The sequence below is a fragment of the Plecotus auritus genome (assembly GCF_963455305.1).
Source record: "Plecotus auritus genome assembly, chromosome: 13".
Lineage (NCBI taxonomy): Eukaryota > Metazoa > Chordata > Mammalia > Chiroptera > Vespertilionidae > Plecotus > Plecotus auritus.
In genome coordinates, this window is record NC_137779.1 from 10,602,112 (window position 1) to 10,620,778 (window position 18,667).

The following is an 18,667-nucleotide window of genomic DNA, read 5'->3' on the forward strand; positions in this document are numbered from 1 at the left end:
AGTGAGTGAGTGAGTGAGTGAGTGAGTGAGAGAGTGAATGAAATGAATGCTTCAGTCTGAAAGAAATGGGGGGCGGGAGAGATTGTTTGGAACAGGGTCTGAGGAATGCAGCCTCCCTGCCATACCCTCCCTGGGTTTGGTTCAGCACGCCGTCCCGGGTTAAACACAGCTACTAGCCAGAGGGCCGAGAGCTAATGAAAACTGCCAAGGTCAACAGACATGAGGACTTGCGCTTCTCCGTGCTTGCCCTTGTTTCTTCCTCTCTCCCTGCCCCCTTGTCCCTTTCCTCCTCCATTAATGTATCTGCTCATCTCTCTCTATCGCTTCATCACGGTGTTCATCATCATTTAAAAATAAGGGGAGAAAAAATACTTGGGAGCATGCAGGTAAGGAGGTTAGCCAGCCCCTGGCCGCGCCCTCAGCTTGGGGAAGGGGGACCTCGCCTCCCCCTCCCGGCCCCAGGCCGTAACCGTGGACAGCACCGGACAGTGAAACCATCATGCACGCTCTGCCCCGGCCCATGCCTGTCCCCCTGTCCCGAAATAAACACCCCGCGGAACAGGAGAGCTGACCCACGGTGCTTAGGACTAATATTTAAAATGCAGAATGGCGGTGGAGGGCGCCCGCTCCAAGCCTTGCTGTGCAGTAAAAAGATATAAACAGAATAAATTACTTCTCCAGCTCGGATTATGAGAGTACCCATCTCCTGACCGGAATTTTAAGTCCTGCCTCCCTCGTAGCGCTGCACGTGGCTGATTTATGGGAGCCCGCGCACTTCTCTGCATATTTCTTCTGTTCAGCCAAGTGGCCCAGTTTACCCTTCCTATGCCATTAGCGTTATTAACACCTGGGCAACCGATCATTGCAAATGGGCCATTTCTGTGATGGACGGGAACCTCTCCCGCCACTTCTCTCGGGCCCAGCCACCTCTGGCCTCCTCCTTCCACATTGTGTGCCGGGCCCCCCACCCCTGCTTCCCCAGCACCTGCCCATGGGCTCCTGGGAGCTTTTTGAGAGGACACCCTCACCCCCGCAGTTGCCTGTGGCTTTCTGGCTTGCGCACAGAGAAGGACAACTTTGCTCCTATTTTTAATTCTTTGGAGAATGTTCCAGATGGAAGGCAATGCTCCCATTGGCCAGGGAAAGAAACTGAGGCTCAGGGAGGGCAGGAGACTGGCCTAAGGGGGCACAGAGGGTTTACCTCGGAGTTGGGATCACAATTCACATCTTCTAACCCCTCGATACTCAGAGTGTGGTCCGAGGACCAGCAGTTAAAGGAAGCTGGGCAGGCATGCAGATGCTCAGGCCCCGCCCGGCACCTTACAGCCACTGCGCTTGGTCCCCAGGGGTGGCATCCGGTTGGTTTTAAAAGCATTTGTTTAAAAACACACCCAGCCCCAGCCGGTTTGGCCCAGTGTGCAGAGCGTCAGCCTACAGACCTAAGGGTCCCAGTTTGATTCCTGTCAGGGCACATACTTGAGTTGCAGGCTCAATCCCCAGTAGGGGGCGTGCAGGAGGCAGCCAATCAATGATTCTCTCTCATCGTGGATGTTTCTATCTCCCTCTCCCTTCCTCTCTGAAATCAATAAAAATGTATTAAAAAATAAATAAAAGCACAGCCAGATCTCAACCAACCCTTTTTTCCCAGAAGGAAAACCTTATGGTGCAAATTCTCTTTGCTCGGCAGCCACAGGCACCCACGTCCATGGTCAAACTACATGAAGATGAAGCAGGTGGCCAAGCTCAAGATGCCCGTCCAGGCACCTGCCACACTCTATCCACTTCTTCCCCCGTCGTAACATCTCTGCCCACGTGTCAGCTTTGTCTCCACCCCCAGCCTGAGAGCAACTGGAGACCAGGGACTGCAGGACCTGACATTGAGCACACAACCTCCCTGAGCCTCAGCCTTGCCATCTGTAAAAGCAGCACAATGAGAGCTAAGGGCCAGGGTCATTGTAAGGGTTAAATGAGGCCGCATGTGTCATGGTCTAAGCATGGTGCCTGGCATGGAGCAGGTGTTGAGGGATGAAAAATAGTAACACAGCAATGAGAGCTATATTATTGGCCATTTATTGGATGCTATAATTATTGTGGGTTTTTTTTTTAAATATATTTCTTTATTGATTTCAGAGAGGAAGGGAGAGGGAGAGAGATAGAAACATCAATGATGAGAGAGAATCACTGATCGGCTGCCTCCTGCACGCCCCCTACTGGGGATTTAGCCCACAACCCGGGCATATGCCCCCCGCCAGAATCGAAGCTGGGACCCTTCAGTCCGCAGGCTGACGCTCCATCCACTGAGCCAAACTGGTTAGGGCATGTAATTATTGTTATCATTATCCTGTTTTCTTCTTTACATCATGTTTTAAACAAGGAGTAACGTCACAGCCTACTTAGACAGAAATGCAGCTTATTCCTTTCCAGAACATGCATTTAACATCGCCACGTTGTCTAAGGGAAAAGCGTATGGCCTGTGAAGTTAGGAATGGGTCCGGCACAGAGTCGGAGCTCAAGGCCTCATGGAGAATGATTTGCTGATCTGTTTAACAAGAAACGCACAATCCGTGAAGGAGTGAATACACAGACGTGGTGCGTCTACGCGATAGACTACTACTCAGCCCGGAAAAGGCATGAAGGACTGACACATAAGCTGTGCGTGAATATCACGGTGCTGAGGGAAAGCAGGCAGCCACGAGGAAACCTCGTACTGTCCGATTCATGAGTGTGAGATGTCCAGAGTAGGTAACTCCATAGAGACAGAAAGATGGGTGGTTGCCGGGGACCGGGGGCCGGGGCGGGGGTAGAGCGACAGTCACTGTTAAATGGGGACGGGGTCCCCTTCTGGGGTGACAGGAATGTTTGGAACTGGATGGAGGAGGCAGTTGCATGACATTCTCAATGTACTCGATGCCTCTGAATTGTTCACTTTAAAATGATTAATTTTGTTAGTTTCACCTCATTAAAACACATATGGATTAAAACAGGAAAAGCAGTGTTATTAGAATCAGGGGCCTCCAAAAAGAGATCCCCGATGCCTAGCTGGAGCCTATGCTAATGCCGCTGCAGGTGCCCCGGCCCAGCACCCCCTCCCGCCCCCCGCAGGTGCTGCTGGGGGAGCTGGCCTCGCCCACTTCTGTGGGGTCCCTCAAATCCAAGGCAGCATCACTGTGTATGTGACCGAGGCAGAGCGCCCCAGGGCATGGGACGGGGCCCCGGAGCAGCTGGTGAGCTCACAGGTGCCGTTCCTCCCGGGAGGAAGCTGCTCTGTTTAGTTCTCCGTTGGGTCTTTGCGGGGGAGGAAAGCGAGGCGCGGAGACGGAGACGGTAACACAAACACCTGCTCAGCGTCCCAGCTGCAAAGAAGCGAGGTGGGTGTGAACTCGGTATTTAAACAGCCGCCGCCTCCGCGGGGCCCACTTCCTGCCCACCTAGCGCAGGAGGAAGGGCGTAGGCCATGGAATACATGGGCGGCCCTCGGTGTTCCTGTCTGTAAGATGGGACGGGTGGCAGCCGCCACTCCCTGGAGTCCAGGGGTCCAGGAAATTCAGTCCACCGGTGCCCTTGGCACGCCGTAACTTCTACCTGGAAAGGAAGAAAAAAGGCCCTTTCCCACCACTTTCCTCTCTGCCGGTTTCCCCTAAAAGGAGAAACTTGGACGTTTGTTCTTCAAACGTTTATTTTATTCTTTAGGGGGTCTTGCAGGGGGAGGGAGTCATTTTGTTTTTTTGGAAGGGGGTGGATTGGTGAAGGTAATCCGTTTTCAGACTTAAGACAAAAAATCGCAGCGAAGGGTCGGCCTGACTCCATAATTAATGGGGCGGCTTGTAATAGGGTCCCCCTGCCGGTGGCGCTCCCGGGACACACCTTTTTACATAAGATATGGCCCAGCCGGAGCGGCAGCGGTGATTTATGGGGTTCCTTGCTCCAGAAAACCTCTCCCGGGGTTGCCCAGCCACTGGAATTTATCAGGGAGTGTGGAAGCGAGGCGAGAAACCTACCCATGACATTTTTGGTGGAGTTTAAAAAGCACAAACACTGGGGAAGGGAGAGGCCGATGGGACTGGGGGAAGGGGCGGGGGGGGGGGGGGCATTTGGGTTGGCTTTCCCACTAGCAGAGCCTGACACGGGCATTCTTGGCTGGTGATCCCTTCAGGGAGGGCGCAGGGGGGAGGGGGAGGGGAGGACAACACAGGGAGCGGGGGTGGGGCTGGGGTGACTCCCAGGCATCTCGGGGGACTCGGCGGCTTCCATTGGCTGCACCCACCTGATCAAGGGGACCCCGTCTAGGTGAGGGGACTGCAGGGCAAAGGTTTCCGGGCACAGGCTGGGTTCAGGGCAGAGGGAGGCGGGGGGTGCCTGATGCTCCACTCCCCCAGGGCTCCCACTGGTGCTCAGAATAAACACCCCAGCCCTGGCCACACCTGACCCCGGGCCCTTCCCCCTTCGCACATGTTGTTCCCTCTGCTCTTCCCGCAAGCCCGGGTGGTGGCTCCTTCACCCGCTTCAGACCTGGGCTTCTCGGACAGACCTTAAGGACCCATCCATTAAGAGGCTTCAGAAGCAGCGCAATCAGAGGCCACGTGAACGCGTTGGTCCAGATGCCGACAACCAGCCCTAACAAGACCCCGTTGAGAGCACCTGGGAGAAGCTGGAGGCAGAGCGGGAGCAGGCTCCTGTGATGACGGGGGATGGCGTTGTGCTCCCATTAAACCTGTTTTTCCTCGCCTGTCAGGGATCCACACTGACATACTTGGCGAGTAAAACAACACGGCGCCTGGATTGCTTTAACGGACCCCCAAAAGAGCACAGGTGCGCGCACCGCCGAGCTGGGATGTAACTCTGGCCTGAGCCAGCCGTCCTGTCCCCACCGTGAGGGGCAGACCGTCTAGGCAGGTACCGGGCACATGCCCTGCCCCAGGGGTTCTTGCCCAGGCTGGGAGGGTGGAGCTGCAGAGGCAGGACCCTGCCCCTCCTCACACCCGCCTCGCCTGGGGCAGCTCTGGGCAAGAACCCCTCCTTTGCCAGCAAAGGCTGCCTCCAAGCTTCTGAATCCCCCTGGCTTCGGGCTGGAGTGGGGGAGCAGGTGGAGGTGCGGCCTCTGGAGGCGGGGTGTTAGAGACAGCCTGGAGAGGGGACTCAGGAACCCCCGGCCACTAAGACGCACAGGAAACCAAAGGAGGTCTGGGCCAGGGACGGCCCCGCTGGGGAGGAGAAGGGGCGATCTCAGGCAGGTGCACCCCCGCGGCCAGTGTTCAGGGCTCCCCACACAGCCCTGCACCAACACCCAAAAGTCCTGCTCCCGGGCCCTGCTGGCAGGCTCCCAGCCTTCCCACCGAGGGTCCGAGGGGGCACAGACAGAAGCTAAGTCTCTGCGGTTGGCATCTCGCCCCATCACAGCATCGAGGCCTCCTCTCTCCCGCGCTGACCCCTGCCCTTGGCGTTCCTTGGGTGTCAACCAGGAAGGGCTACCCTAAGGTGACTGGCGTGTGTTATCTGGACAGAGTCAACAGGCCCCTCAGCTTCTTATCTCCGCCTTGCCGAGCCCAGGAGAGGGGCAAACAGCAGCTGACGGATCTCCCAGGAGGGCAGCCCAGGCCGGAGGCTGCCTGGGAGACAGAGCACCTGGATGGAGGCGAGCTCTGCCTCTCACCTGGCGGAGCAGGGGGGTGGGGAGACCATCGCTGGCTGAAGCAACCCAGGAAGGCTTCAGGGAGGAGGCTGCCCTACACTGGGCTCCGGAGCATGTGTAGGATTTAGAAGCGGACGGCGCGTGTCAGGCAGGGGACAGAGCTTAAGCAAAGGAAAGGAGGGCTGAGAGCAGTAACGGTTAGAGACCTGATGGGTTCCAGTCCAGCTGTGTGACTCGGAGTAACGGCTCTGTGCCTCAGTTTCCCCATTTGCAAAAATGAAGATAACAGTATCTACCACTCGGGTGGTTGTGAGATTAAATAAAATGACTGCTAAGGCCCAAAGCACACAGTAGGTGCTCAATATATAAAGAAATGTTAGTTCCTCTGCACCCTTCCTGGGTGGGGAAAAGGCTCAGGGGACAGTAAGAACGAACATTTATTGGAAGCCTACTAGTACATATGCGAGGTCCACAGTAATAATCCACAAACCACCCGTTTTACAGATTGGAACACTGAGGCCCTGCACCGAGCTTCATTTGCTCACGGTCGCCGGGCTAGCTCGGAGGAACAGAGTTCCGGCTCAGGGCTGGCTGGGTCCGCTCTGGGGCTCTCGGGGCCCCTCCTACTGTGGGGAATGCACACAGTATAACTCCAAGGGAACAGAGCTGGGTCCCGGTGGCTTCTGAGGGGCACGTCTGGCCCAGTGTCTGGGGTCAGAGAGAGGATAAGACCAAGGCAGCAGGAGAAGGTGGGGGAGGCCACTGCCACTCGCAGATCCTCCCCTCGAGGAAAGGGTGAGGCGCCCGGGGCGGGCACAGCTTGGGCAAAGGAAAGGGGAGGGGAAATGGCGGCGGGGCTTCCTCCGGCCCAGAGGTGCAGCCTGAGGCCCAGAGAGGGGAAAGCGTTTGCCCAAGGTCACAGAGCCGTCATGAAGCAAGGGTGCCTCGTGTGACCGGGAGGTGGGTGCTGCCGGGGGACTCTCTGAGCCTGGTTTCCTGCGGGGCTAGGAAAGGTTGGGTAGAGCTCCCCATGCAATACCGGGGGGCCCCAGCCATCTCTGAGACTCAGCACCTCCAGTGGAGGGAGGGCCCCTGAGGGGAGTCCTGGAAGACCGGAGGGGCACGATTCCCATTGGAGGCGCGTTGCTGCCCCCTCGTGGCGCCAAGAGACTAATTTCCCCTCCCATTTCCTAGGTCGGCAAACTGCGGCTCTGTTGACTAATGAGTTTGCCGACCACTGACCTAGGAGATCCTCTGGCCAACCAGTATTCACCCTCCTTGTGACCCACAGGTGTGTCCAGACCCACCTGGAGGTCCTACCTCCTTCCCTAGAGTCCCACCGCCACCAACCCCCAGATGAAGAAGACCAAGGTCCAAGACACAGAGTCCTACTGAAGATCACAGGGTTTGAACCTGACCGGGCCACATTCCCGTTGTGCGGCCTAGGGTGGGTTAGGGCACCGTCCCCTGCCTCAGTTTCCCCATCTGTAGAACAGGGATGGTAATAATGGTTTTATTTCATGGTGCCGTTTAGTGTCAGAGAATATAATGAGTAGTAAGTTCTTAGATGAGTTTCTGGCCTGCAGCCGGCACCTGGTGAGGGCTGGAGATGTTGTCCTCACCTGCCAGGCCCGAGAAGGGACAGGGCATCCCCGCCCCGTCCTGTGCCCCAGCTGAGGCAAGCCCTGCTAGGAGCTCAGCGCAGCCGGCTGCCCTGGGAGGCCTGAGCTTGCAGCGCTTGGCTTTGCTGCTCAGGCTGTGGCGTGGAGGGAGCTGCCTCATCAGAGCCGGGCTTGAGGAATGAGCTCACGGAGGTGGAAAGACTGGACCCGCCAGAGTTACAGACTCAACTCAGAAAGAGTTTATTGGTCAAGGCTGTGGGGGAACTGAAGGGAGCAGTCCAGGAGGGCTTCCTGCAGGAGGCGGCCAGCACAGAAGCACAGGGTAGCTTCCACTGCCATCTGTGAGCACAGAGGCCCCTCGGCAGCTCCAGGAGCATCCAGGAGCCTCAGCTCTGGCCTAGCTGGGCCTTCAGTTCCTGCAGCTCTCGGCTGTCAATGTTGTTGCCTCCACACACGATGACCACAACAGAGGCCAGCGTGGGGCTCAGGCGGCCCTCAGCCTGGAGTCTCCCCAGGAGGCCCGAGTAGATGGCAGCTAAGGCTGCCCCGCAGGCAGGCTCCACCAACATGCGCTCGTCATCTGCCCAGAGCGGGGGAATGGGGTGGAGGAGGGAGAGGGGAAGCCAGTCAGTGCTCACAGGCCCTGGACGTTGCAAACCCACGGAGCCAGGCAGCCATCTCACAGCCTGTCGGTCTGACTCCCTCTCCACCCATCCGTCTCTCCACCCACCCACCTTTCGTGTATCTATCCATCCATCTCTTCCTCTATCCATCACTAGACTGTCTGTCTGTCCATCCATTAGTGTGGCCATCAATCAGCATATCCATTGATCTACCCATCCATCCATCCATCCACTATCTCTCCTTTGACTCTCTGTCTGTCCATCCATCAATGTGTCCATTAATCAGTGTCCATCCATCGACTCGTTTCTATGTCATTCATCCATTCGTTGCCCCATCAATCCCTTTGCCCATCCGTCTGTCCATTGCCCACCTTGTCACTCACACATCCCTCCATTCATTCAACACATCTTTATGGCCCGCCCACTCCCTGCCCGGCCCTGTCCTAGGAAGATGCTGGGGACATGACCTAATGACGGATTGGGATCAGGCAGTTAGGAGATTAGTGGGACGGGTGCATCGGAAGTCTCCAACCCAGGCGGGATGGGGGGTGAGAGATCAAAGGAGGCTTCCTGGAGGCGGTGTCATGATGGCTGAGGACCCTTGGTTACATGGAACTGACAGGGAGCAGGGCTGGGGATGGGCAGCTCCAGAGAAGAGCATGTACAAAAGTCTGGAGGCTAGCGACAGCACAGCCCACCCTTCTTGTGCCCCGCCCCTTCCATCTGCTCATGGCATGGTCACTGCCTCCGCAGCCTGAAGAATGGAGGAGAGCACTGCTCTCACCAGGGGATCTGGACCTCGTAGGTTTCTGAGCCCCGATCGGGGACAGCGCTCACTCACCGAGGAACCGCTGCACGGCATTCACAGCCTCCCTGTCCTCCACCACCTCCGAGAGGACCTCAAGCTCCTGCGTGCACGCCAGGGCCCGTGCAGCCACCGTCTTGGCACCCAGGCACTTGGCCACGCTGTAGGAGAGGGCGGGTGGGGTCGGGGGTGCAGGATGCAGGGAGGAGCTGGAGAGTCACACACAGACCCAGCTCTCCCCTGCCCCAGGCCCAGCGCGGCCCTGCCCACACCCTGACTTTGGACTCCTAGCTTCCAGGGTTGTGAAAGAATACATTTCTCTTGTCTTCAGCCACCTGACTGTGGTGATGTCTGTGAAGCCCTGGGTGACACATACAGCATCCATGATATTGAATGAAGAGCATGAGGCAGGGGATGGCGGCTGGACCACTCTCTGCTCATTAATTAGTTATAAGAACCTTTCCTCAGCCCTAGCCGGTTTGGCTCAGTGGATAGAGGGTCGGCCCAAGGAATGAAGGATCCCGGGTTCGATTCTATTCAAGGGCAAACACCTGGGTTGCAGGCTCAATCCCCTTCCCTGGCCAGGGCATGTGCGGGAGGCAACCAATCGATGTGTCTCTCACATCAATGTTTCTCTCTCTCTGTCTCTCCCCTCTCTTCCACTCTCTCTAAAAATCAATGGAAAAATATCCTCGGGTGAGGATTAACAACAACAAAAAAATGCAATGGGGGAAAAATTCTCTAATGATGGTGCCCAAAAACCCCACAAAACTATGTTCATGTTATATAATATGAATAGAAAAATAGAGGTTACAAAACTGTCTGAAGACTATAATCTCAGCTTTTAAAAATACATAATTGATTCCTTTTACAAACCTTTGTTGATCACTTACTATGTGCCCGGCACATGTCACTTGCATGCAGTGATACATGGACGGGGGGCAGGGCGGGGAGGGAGGCCCGCAAAGATTGGGGGAAATGCAACCCAATGTGAGCAGCGTCCACCTTCGGATGAGGATGAGGGTGACGTTTGGTTTTCTGTGGTTAGTGCTTGCCTACATTTCCAACTGCCACCAGCTCAACTGCTTTGGCGATGGCACAGACCCGTGGAAGCTTGTTTTACTCACTGATGAGACTGACATGAAACAGAGCCTCCTACTTCAGCACTGCCTTCTGCCTTAGACCCACACAGCTGTGGCCGGAGTCCCAGGCGACGGAGACCCTCCTGAGTGTGCCCCGCCTCCACCACTCGGGGCCAGGAGGCCGGGGGCAGCTGCATCCTCACCCTCCAGCCCCCCACAAACGCCCAGCCCGCCCTACCTGGTGATGTTCGGCAGCGTGACCAGCCTGCCGGCCTCCAGGGCCGCGTTGAAACAGTGGGCCCCTCGGGTCTCCATGGCGACAATGGGCACATGCTGCCAGCCCACCTCCACCAGGCCGGCCGACACCCCGGCCAGGAGCCCTCCACCCCCCACCGCCAGCACCAGGGCCCCCGGGGGGGTCCCCAGGGCTGCCTTCAGCTCCCGCACCAGGCTGACGTGGCCCTCCCTGGAGGAGAGGAGGAGAGGGGGAGGGAGGAGCTGGAGGAGGGAGACCCTCAGCCCTCCCCTCCCACCCTTGGCCAAGGAGAGGAGACCCCGAATGCCTAGCTCGCTCAGCTTCCGCCACTGAACTGCTCCGCCGCCCGCCCCCCAGGACCCAGTGTCTCTGACACCCACTGTGTGATCTCAGGCAAGTTGCTTGACCCCTTGGTGCCTCGGTTTCCTCGCCTGTAAAACGGGCATACAACACCTCCCTCTAGGGCTCAGGGAGGATTCACTGGACTAAATGTTCCCCAAAGTACACGCTCCATACAGGGGACTCATTATTAGTACTTCCATTTTACACACGGGGAAACCGAGGCACGAGGTGTGCGATGCTCACAGATTCACACAACTCACACGGGGCAGAGGCGGGCGGGGTCTGACCCCCAGTGCGCAGGGACTCCATGCCTCCTCTACTCTGGGCCTCGGTTTCCCCTTTTGTCCAATGGGAGGACCCGGATTCAATGAGGGTTTCTAATCTCTGAGCTCCTGGTTGGGGGGGGGGGGGAGCACCAGCCTTACCATATCAGGGGGTGGTCGAACGGGGGCACGTTCACCCAGCCGTCCCTCTTGGCCAGCTCTTGTGCCCTCAGATTGGCCTCGTCCCAGACCTAAAGAGCAACTGAGGCCAGAGGACTGGGGGCAGACAGCTACGGGGTTGTCTCAGGGGCCCGCTCCTGGGAACCCAAACTAACACAGCATTTCAGAGGGAGCCCCAGCTCATCTCCTCTCCTAAGGGGTCGAGAGGGACAAGGGGGCAGAGACCGCTCTGCCCATCCTCTGGCACCCACAGTGCCCACTGGGCCTGGGCCTGGGCCGGGAGCAGGCGGAGAGGACAGCTAGTCCCGCCCCCGTGGGACCCTCGTCCAGCGGAAGAGAAGGGCCTCCTTCTCTTATTGAAATATTGAAGCACAATGAGCTTTGAAGCTGTGGGCCCTTGAACGCCTCCCACTGGGCGCCCACCGCAGCCTCCTGTCCCTGCCCGGAGCAGCCGGGTGCTCATCCAACCACGGCCCTCCCCCGCTCATCGTCCCCCATGGCTGCCCATGGCCCGGGGCTAAAACCCCCCTCAGCCGCGCTCTATGTGGGGGACCAGTGACCCAGGGACCCTCAGCCGTGGCCTCCTTCATGGTGGATGGTCTCAGAACGGACAGTGCTGCCATCGTCGTCTTTATACGTTGTGTCTCCTCAAACGGCAAACAACCTGAAAGTGGCTAACACCAAGCCCAGCCGGTGTTGAGCGCTGACCTATGAACCGGGAGGTCACGGTTCGATTCCCGGTCAGGGCACATGCCTGGGTTGCAGGCTCGATCCCCAGTGTGAGGTGTGCAGGAGGCAGCCGATCAATGATTCTCTCTCATCACTGTTGTTTCTCTCTCTCTCTCTCTCCCTCTCCCTTCCTCTCTGAGATCAATAACAAAACATATAAGTTTTTAAAGTGGCCAACACCAAGTGCCGGTGATGCCGGGGAGACAGGCACTCCTGCCCATGCCCAGCTCCTGCCCCCGGGCTCCTGCAGGGGTCCTCTCAGGGCAGGCACAGGCCAGGCCAGCGGTCCCAGCCCTCCACACACACCACACTCACTCCCACCCGCCAGCTCGGCCAACCCAAGGGCGGGCCGGGTCCCAGGCAGCGTTCAGCGGGAGGAAAAGCGGACAATCTCTTAGGGGGGAGGTGGAGTGACGGGGCACCGCCCACCTGCTGGCTTCCCCTTCCTGGGGTCCTTACCTTTCCAACCAGCTGCACCTCGGCCCCCTCCCCCTGCAGCCTCCTCACCACGGGCTGGGAGGCGCCCTCGGGGAGCACAATGGTGGCGGGAACGCCCAGCTTCCGAGCGCAGTAGGCGGCCGCGATGCCCGCGTTGCCCCCTGTGGAGGCAGCAGAAGGGGGTGCAGTTGACAGGCCTTTGCCCCTCCTCCTCCATTTCCCTGTATGAGTCCCCCTCCCCCACACTATACGCCCCACGAGTGAGTCCTCTCCCTGGCCTCAGGTGGACACGTGATCTAGATGGAACCCATCAGAGAACTCAGTCACCTGACCCATGACTGGTTCGGGGGTGAGCACACGACCCAAGCTGGGCCCAGAAGACCAAGTCATGGGTTGAGGGGAGCCATGGGGCAGGGGTGCTCCCTTTTCACTGGGGTTGGTAGGATGGCAAGAAGCAAGCCTGAGCCGAAACCGGTTTGGCTCAGTGGATAGAGCGTCGGCCTGCGGACTGAAGGGTCCCGGGTTCGATTCCGGTCAAGGGCATGTACCTTGGTTGCGGGCACATCCCCAGTAGGGGGTGTGCAGGAGGCAGCTGATCAATGTTTCTCTCTCATCGATGTTTCTAACTCTCTACCCCTCTCCCTTCCTCTCTGTAAAAAATCAATAAAAATATATTTTTAAAAAATAAAGCATAAGGAGATTAAGTGATTTTCCAAAACTCAGTTAATTTAGAGACGAAGCTAGTTCAGCCTATTGCTTTAAAAAGAAGAAGAAGAAGAAGAAGAAGAAGAAGAAGAAGAAGAAGAAGAAGAAGAAGAAGAAGAAGAAGAAAGCCTGACATTCTACGAGGCCTGAATGAGAAGAAAGCTCGTAGAGAGGAAAGACAGGAGAAAGGAGGGATGCGGAGGAGAGCTCCTGGATCCAGCTGTGCCTGAAAGCCGTATCTCCTGAGAATTTTCAGTTCTTGGAGCCGTAGCTTACACCTGTATGAATTGGGTTTCGGTCACTTCTTCTAATGATGGGAACAAGGCTGGGAGAGGACATACAAATGGCCATCGGACCGTGACCTTGATGAGGCTGGACCCTTAAGAGGAGGCCGAGCCCTGGATGTCTATTGCTGCTCCAGCCAGCTCCCCCTCCCCCACACCCAACCCTGAGGACCCGCAAGAGCAGAAAGGTGTGGGGTCACCTGAGGAACACACCAGGTGTCTGCATCCCTTCTTGACCGCCTAGGAAGAGAAGGAATGGGGTTGAGGGCTAACCCAAGCAGGGATCACGGAGCCCCCTCCCATTCCAACAGCCCCACCCTCCCCGCCCTCCTGTACAACCTCACTTCTCCCCTCCTGCCCGCACTCCCTCACCTCCTGGCAGAAATGCCCGATGCCCCGGATCTTGAAGGAGCCGGCCGGCTGCACATTCTCACACTTGAGGAAGATGGTCGTGCCCGCCACCTGGGACAGCGCCCAGCTCTCCAGCAGAGGCGTGACCGTGTGGAAGTGCCCGCCCTTAGCACACTCCGCCAGAGAGCTCTCCATTCCGGCAACGGCCTGGTGGGCCTGTGGAGGACACGGGGCCACAGTCCAGGCAGCTCCAGTCAGGGGGCCCCCTAACCAGGCCGGGAGAGGAGGGGAGATGGGAGAGTGGGGACGCCCTCGGCTTGGTTCTCTTAGCCCCATCTGGCTGCCAACCTGTGAGACTTCAGGCAAGAATCCGCTCCTCTCTGGGCCTCAGTTTCCCCATCTGGGCAAAAACCTTTGGACTAGGGGCCTTTCATTCTGTAACTGCGACTGCCCACAGTGCTGGGGACGTAAAACCTGGCCAATAAGAAGTGATGGCCCTAGCCGGTTTGGCTCATGGATAGAGCGTCGGCCTGTGGACTGAAGGGTCCCCGGTTCGATTCCTGGTCAAGGGGACATGCCCAGGTTTCGGGCTCATCCCCACTAGGGGCCGAGCAGGAGGCAGCTGATCAATGATTCTCTCTCATCATTGATGTTTCTATCTCTCTCTCCCTCTCCCTTCCTCTCTGAGATCAATAAAAATATATATATATATATTTTAAAAAGTGATGAGTGAATGAAAATGGGAGAATTCATTCATTCATCATTCATTCATTCAAAAAAACATTTATTGAGCACCCACCATGTGCCAGGTGGGTCCATGTTTTGGGACCTGGGCCAGAGCTCACATTCTAGGAGGGGAAACAGTTACAGAATTTCAAACGGCCTCACCTGGCGTCAACTCCCGGCCGCCTTGTTCCAGCCACTCCCCCTCATTCTCTCCTCTGTCATTATTATCGTTATGTTTTTCCTCTGAATTATTTCATCTATAAACATTTCAACATGCACCTCTAAAAGTGAAGGACTCTTTTTATTCTGGCAAGATTTATTTTAATTTTTTTGTTGAGATATCATTGCCCTGGCCAGGTAGCTCAGTTGGTTAGAGTGTCATCCCCATATGCCAAGGTTATGGGTTCGATCCCCTGTCAGGGCACATCCAAGAGTCAACCAATGAATGCATAAAAAGTGGAACAATAAGTCGATGTCTCTCTCTTTCTCTCTGTCTTTCAACTCAGTTTAAAATTTTAATTTAAAAAATAAAAAAGAGATATAATTGAATGTAACATTATATTAGTTTCAGGCATACACCATAATGATTCGATATTTGTATACATTGCAAAATAATCACCACAATTCGTCTAGTTAACATCTGGCACCTAACATAGTTAGTTACAGATTGTATTTGTGTGATGAGAACTTTTAAAATCTACTCTCTTAACAGCATTCAAATATGCAATACAGTATTGTTAACTGGAGTCACATGCTGTACATTACACTGAGGACTTATTTATCGTGTATCTTTCGCCACACAGAACTCTTTTTTTTAAAACGAAGGCACATGATTTTTCACAACAGTGTATATTTTTCCAAACTCATTGAATTTTAACTGAAAGTGGGCTCACTGTATTTTATGTAAATTATACCTCAATAATGCTAACTTTTAAAAATCACACTTAAATAATTTATTAATATCAAATATCTGTTAAATGTTCACATTTCTAGTTATCTCGTTAAATGTGCTACATGGTCATTTTTCGGTTAGTTGGTAGTTGTTTGGGTTTTGTTGTTGTTGTTGTTTTAATATATTTTTATTGATTTTTATAGAGAGGAAGGGAGAGAGATAGAAACATTGGTCAGCTGCCTCCTGCACGCCCTCTACTGGGGATTGAGCCTGCAACCAAGGTACATGCCCTTGACCAGAATAAAACCCCGGACCCTTCAGTCCGCGGGCCAAACCGGTTAGGTCTGGTTTGGGGTTTTTAACAGCTTTGAATATGTCATGGGACCTGAGCATTTTGGTTGGTTGAGAGGTCTTTTAACTCATTTTTTATCTGAAAATTCTCAAAGGGGAAATTCCGAGATGAATGACAAGAAGAAAGCCGAGGGGAAAGCATTCCTGCAGCAGGAACAGCAGATAGAACCACCAAATCTAGAAATGAACTTGAGGAGATTGGGCGGGAGCAGAAGCAAGCGGTGGGCAGGGCCATGGGGACGGCGTTCTAGCCCAAAGGGGGGGATTGGGACGTTATTCTAATTCTACTTGCAGTGGGAAGCAATGACTGAACCAGTGAGCCAGGGCGAGACTGAAAAGAGGGAGGAAATGAAAGGAAGAAAAAAATAGAAGAATTTTTATAGGAGCAAATTCCCTGCTGTGCCCTGCAATTCCACTATTAGCCACTAGGAGGAGCACTGCAACCTCCCCCACCCACCACAAGCCCAAGCTTGTTGTTCACCTTTATTTAGTCAGGGCCCGGGTCTGCAGTGAAAGATTTCCAGGCCTGCCGTCCCTGGAGTTGACCCTCTGGCCTTCGTTGGGATGGCCCTGGGATTCCCCAGGCAGGGCGAAGCCTGAGCCACCTCCACCCGGGGCACTTCGCGAGCTGATCATGGCAGTGGCGAAGAGCAGCATACCTTGACCTAGGTCTCACTTCAGCCCCAGAGCCCAAGAATGTGGACTTTAGGGCCAGTCAGAGACCAAAGTTCGAGACCAGCTATGACTTTCCTACTGTGCAACCCAGACGAGTGTCTCAACCTCTCTGTGCCTGTTTCCCTTTCTGTAAACTATAACAGTCCCTACCTCACAGGTTAGGGTGCATATTGCTATAATAATAGCCACCCTTTGTTGAGTCCTTACGATGCATCGGACATCGGCTGAGTTCTCCAGAGGCGTTATCTTGCTGGAGCTCCTGACAAGGCTGGCGTGCTCCCCCTTACTCTAGCACCATGGTCGGCAAACTGCGGCTCGCAAGCCACATGCGGCTCTTTGGCCCCTTGAGTGTGCCTCTTCCACAAAATACCACGGCCTGGGCAAGTCTATTTTGAAGAAGTGGCGTTAGAAGAAGTTTAAGTTTAAAAAATTTGGCTCTCAAAAGAAATTTCAATCGTTGTACTGTTGATATTTGGCTCTGCTGACTAATGAGTTTGCCGACCACTGCTCTAGCATGTTTACAGGGCATCACAGGTGCGTCCTAGAAACTGGAATATCGTGGGAAACAAGACAGATATCTACTCTTGCAGCTTACTTATAGTCCGATGGAGAGATCAGCATTCAACAAATAACTGTATAGACCAGCCGTGGGCAAACTACGGCCCACGGGCCAGATCCGGCTGTTCTATCCGGTTCTCTTGCTCTCCCCTCCTCTCCTTTACTTTGAATTTATATTAGTTCACACAAACACTCCATCACTCCATCCATGCTTTTGTTCTGGCCCTCCGGTCCAGTTTAAGAACCCATGGTGGCCCTCGAGTCAAAAAGTTTGCCCACCCCTGGTATAGACAAACCAACTAATCAGAAACAGTGAAAACTGCTAAGAGAGACACCTGCATGTAGGGAGTCCTGAAGAGAAGAGCAAGGGGACCTTCTTGGGGTCAGGAGGTCAGGAATGACCTCTTGGAGGAGGTGACATTAAAACTGAGGCTGGCCCTAACCGGTTTGGCTCAGTGGATGGAGGGTCGGCCTGCGGACTGAAGGGTCCCAGGTTCGATTCAGGTCAAGGGCATGTACCTTGGTTGCAGGCCCAGAGAGGCTGAGTAATTTGCCTAAGGTCACACAGCTAGAAACAGCACAGCCAGGATTCAAACTCAGGCAGTGTGCTTTGGCATCTGTGCTCACAGCTACAATGCAGCGTGAAGCCCAGGGCTGGGTGCAGGTCCCAGCAAGCATGACCTTGGCCAGGGCATTTTTCTTCCTGGGCCCCACCTGTTGCATCCATGAGTTGGGTAAAGACCAACTACCTTTTCCACCTCCCTGTCCCTCAGGCTTTTCCCAAGAGGCCACTGGTGACACTCCACAGCCAAGTCCCAGGCGCCAGGGCTGGGAAGCCTGGACCGGCCCCTGGGTGGCAGCATGTTCATCCCTGCCCCTCTGGCAAGCAAAGCCTGCTCTCCTTCTGCAAGGCAGGCTGGGCCCGGGGCACCCTGAGTTGAATCGATATTCCTGGGAGGGCTTAGGCCACTGTCCCCCTCCCTCCCTTTCCACCCACTCAGCGGGGACTTTGCCCCAGAACCTTTCAGACTCCCCTACAGGCATCTTCACACGTGCACGCAGAGCCCCAGGGGCCCCCATTTGGGCCCCAGGCCTCCTTACCTTTCTGCTCAAGAGTCCCAGAACCAACTTGGCTACAAACTGCTGCCCACAAGCCTAACTGGAACCAGCTCTGCCCAGCTTCTGCCAGCCTCCTGTGGCCTTGACCCCTCCTCCAGTGTTAAAGGGACAGCTCCCCTCTGGACAGTGAAAGAGGAGGAGATCAACCCTCACTGCCTCCCCATGTGCCATCCTCGGCGCAGGCATTACCTGGTCCCATCTGACAGATTAAGAAACTGAGGCCCCGAGAGGGAAATTCACTTGGCTGAGGCCACGCAGCCAGTGAGAATCACCTTTGTCCCTCACCCTGGACCACCTCGTTCACCACACAGACATCTTTGAGTAAATGCTGGTCCCAAGAAAACAATGACAGGGAAACAGTTGTCACGTGGGAAAGGCATCTTCTCCGGCAGCACCGCCTCATCTGATACTTCACACCCCACAACGATTTCTTTTTCAAATGAATGACTCTGGCAATTGGCTCATTCGTTCAAAAACTATTTACTGGACACCTACCCTGTGTCACATCCCAGGAGCTTTAGCCTCAAACAAAATAGCATGTTCCTGCCCTGCCCGGAGCAAGGACGTCACTTGGCCCGGAGGACTGGAAGGCTTCCCGGAGGAGGAGGAGGAGGAGGAGGAGGAGGAGGAGGAGGGGGAGGAGGAGGAGGAGGGGGAGGAGCGGGAGGAGGGGGAGGGGGAGGGGGAGGAGGGGGAGGAGGAAGAGGCTGAGTTCAGCCAGGAATCAGGAACATGAAGTGCAAAGGTCTGGAATGGAAAACATGGTGGGACTGGAACCAAGAAGGCAGAGGCGAGGCGGCAGGAGGGTTTGGGGCTGGGAGGTGGGCAGGGACAGAGTTCACAGGACAGCTATGCCAATCCAGAGTCACTGGGGAGCAGGGAAGGCTGTGGGCAGGAGAATGATACAATCTGATTCACTTCTGGTCTCTTTCACCGTCCCACTGGGTGAGCCTGGGCTAACCACATCCATCTGGTTTCCCTGTGTCCAACGGGAAGGGAGGTCCAGGTGTACCCTTCTTGGACTTCGGGTGACCTCC

The 18,667-nt window shown here is 55.4% G+C and overlaps 1 protein-coding gene across 3 annotated transcripts; it reads right to left on the bottom strand.

Annotated features, from left to right (window-relative positions):
- Nucleotides 1-7,467: 7,467 nt before the first annotated feature.
- SDSL (serine dehydratase like) lies at nt 7,468-17,953 on the bottom strand. Of its 3 annotated transcripts, XM_080649562.1 has the most exons (9): nt 17,613-17,668; nt 14,109-14,157; nt 13,331-13,525; nt 13,159-13,198; nt 11,991-12,130; nt 10,785-10,873; nt 10,000-10,227; nt 8,716-8,840; nt 7,468-7,831 (listed from the first exon to the last, which is right to left on the bottom strand). In XM_080649562.1, the coding sequence occupies exons 2-9, from the start codon at nt 14,109-14,111 to the stop codon at nt 7,638-7,640; spliced, it is 1,014 nt and encodes a 337-aa protein (XP_080505688.1). In that variant the 5' UTR covers nt 14,112-14,157; nt 17,613-17,668; the 3' UTR covers nt 7,468-7,637. The 3 variants fall into 3 exon arrangements, with proteins under 3 accessions (XP_080505688.1, XP_080505687.1, XP_080505686.1); XM_080649561.1 differs by lacking the exons at nt 14,109-14,157; nt 17,613-17,668 and adding an exon at nt 17,820-17,953; XM_080649560.1 differs by lacking the exon at nt 14,109-14,157 and having other exon boundaries at nt 17,613-17,688.
- Nucleotides 17,954-18,667: the final 714 nt, after the last annotated feature.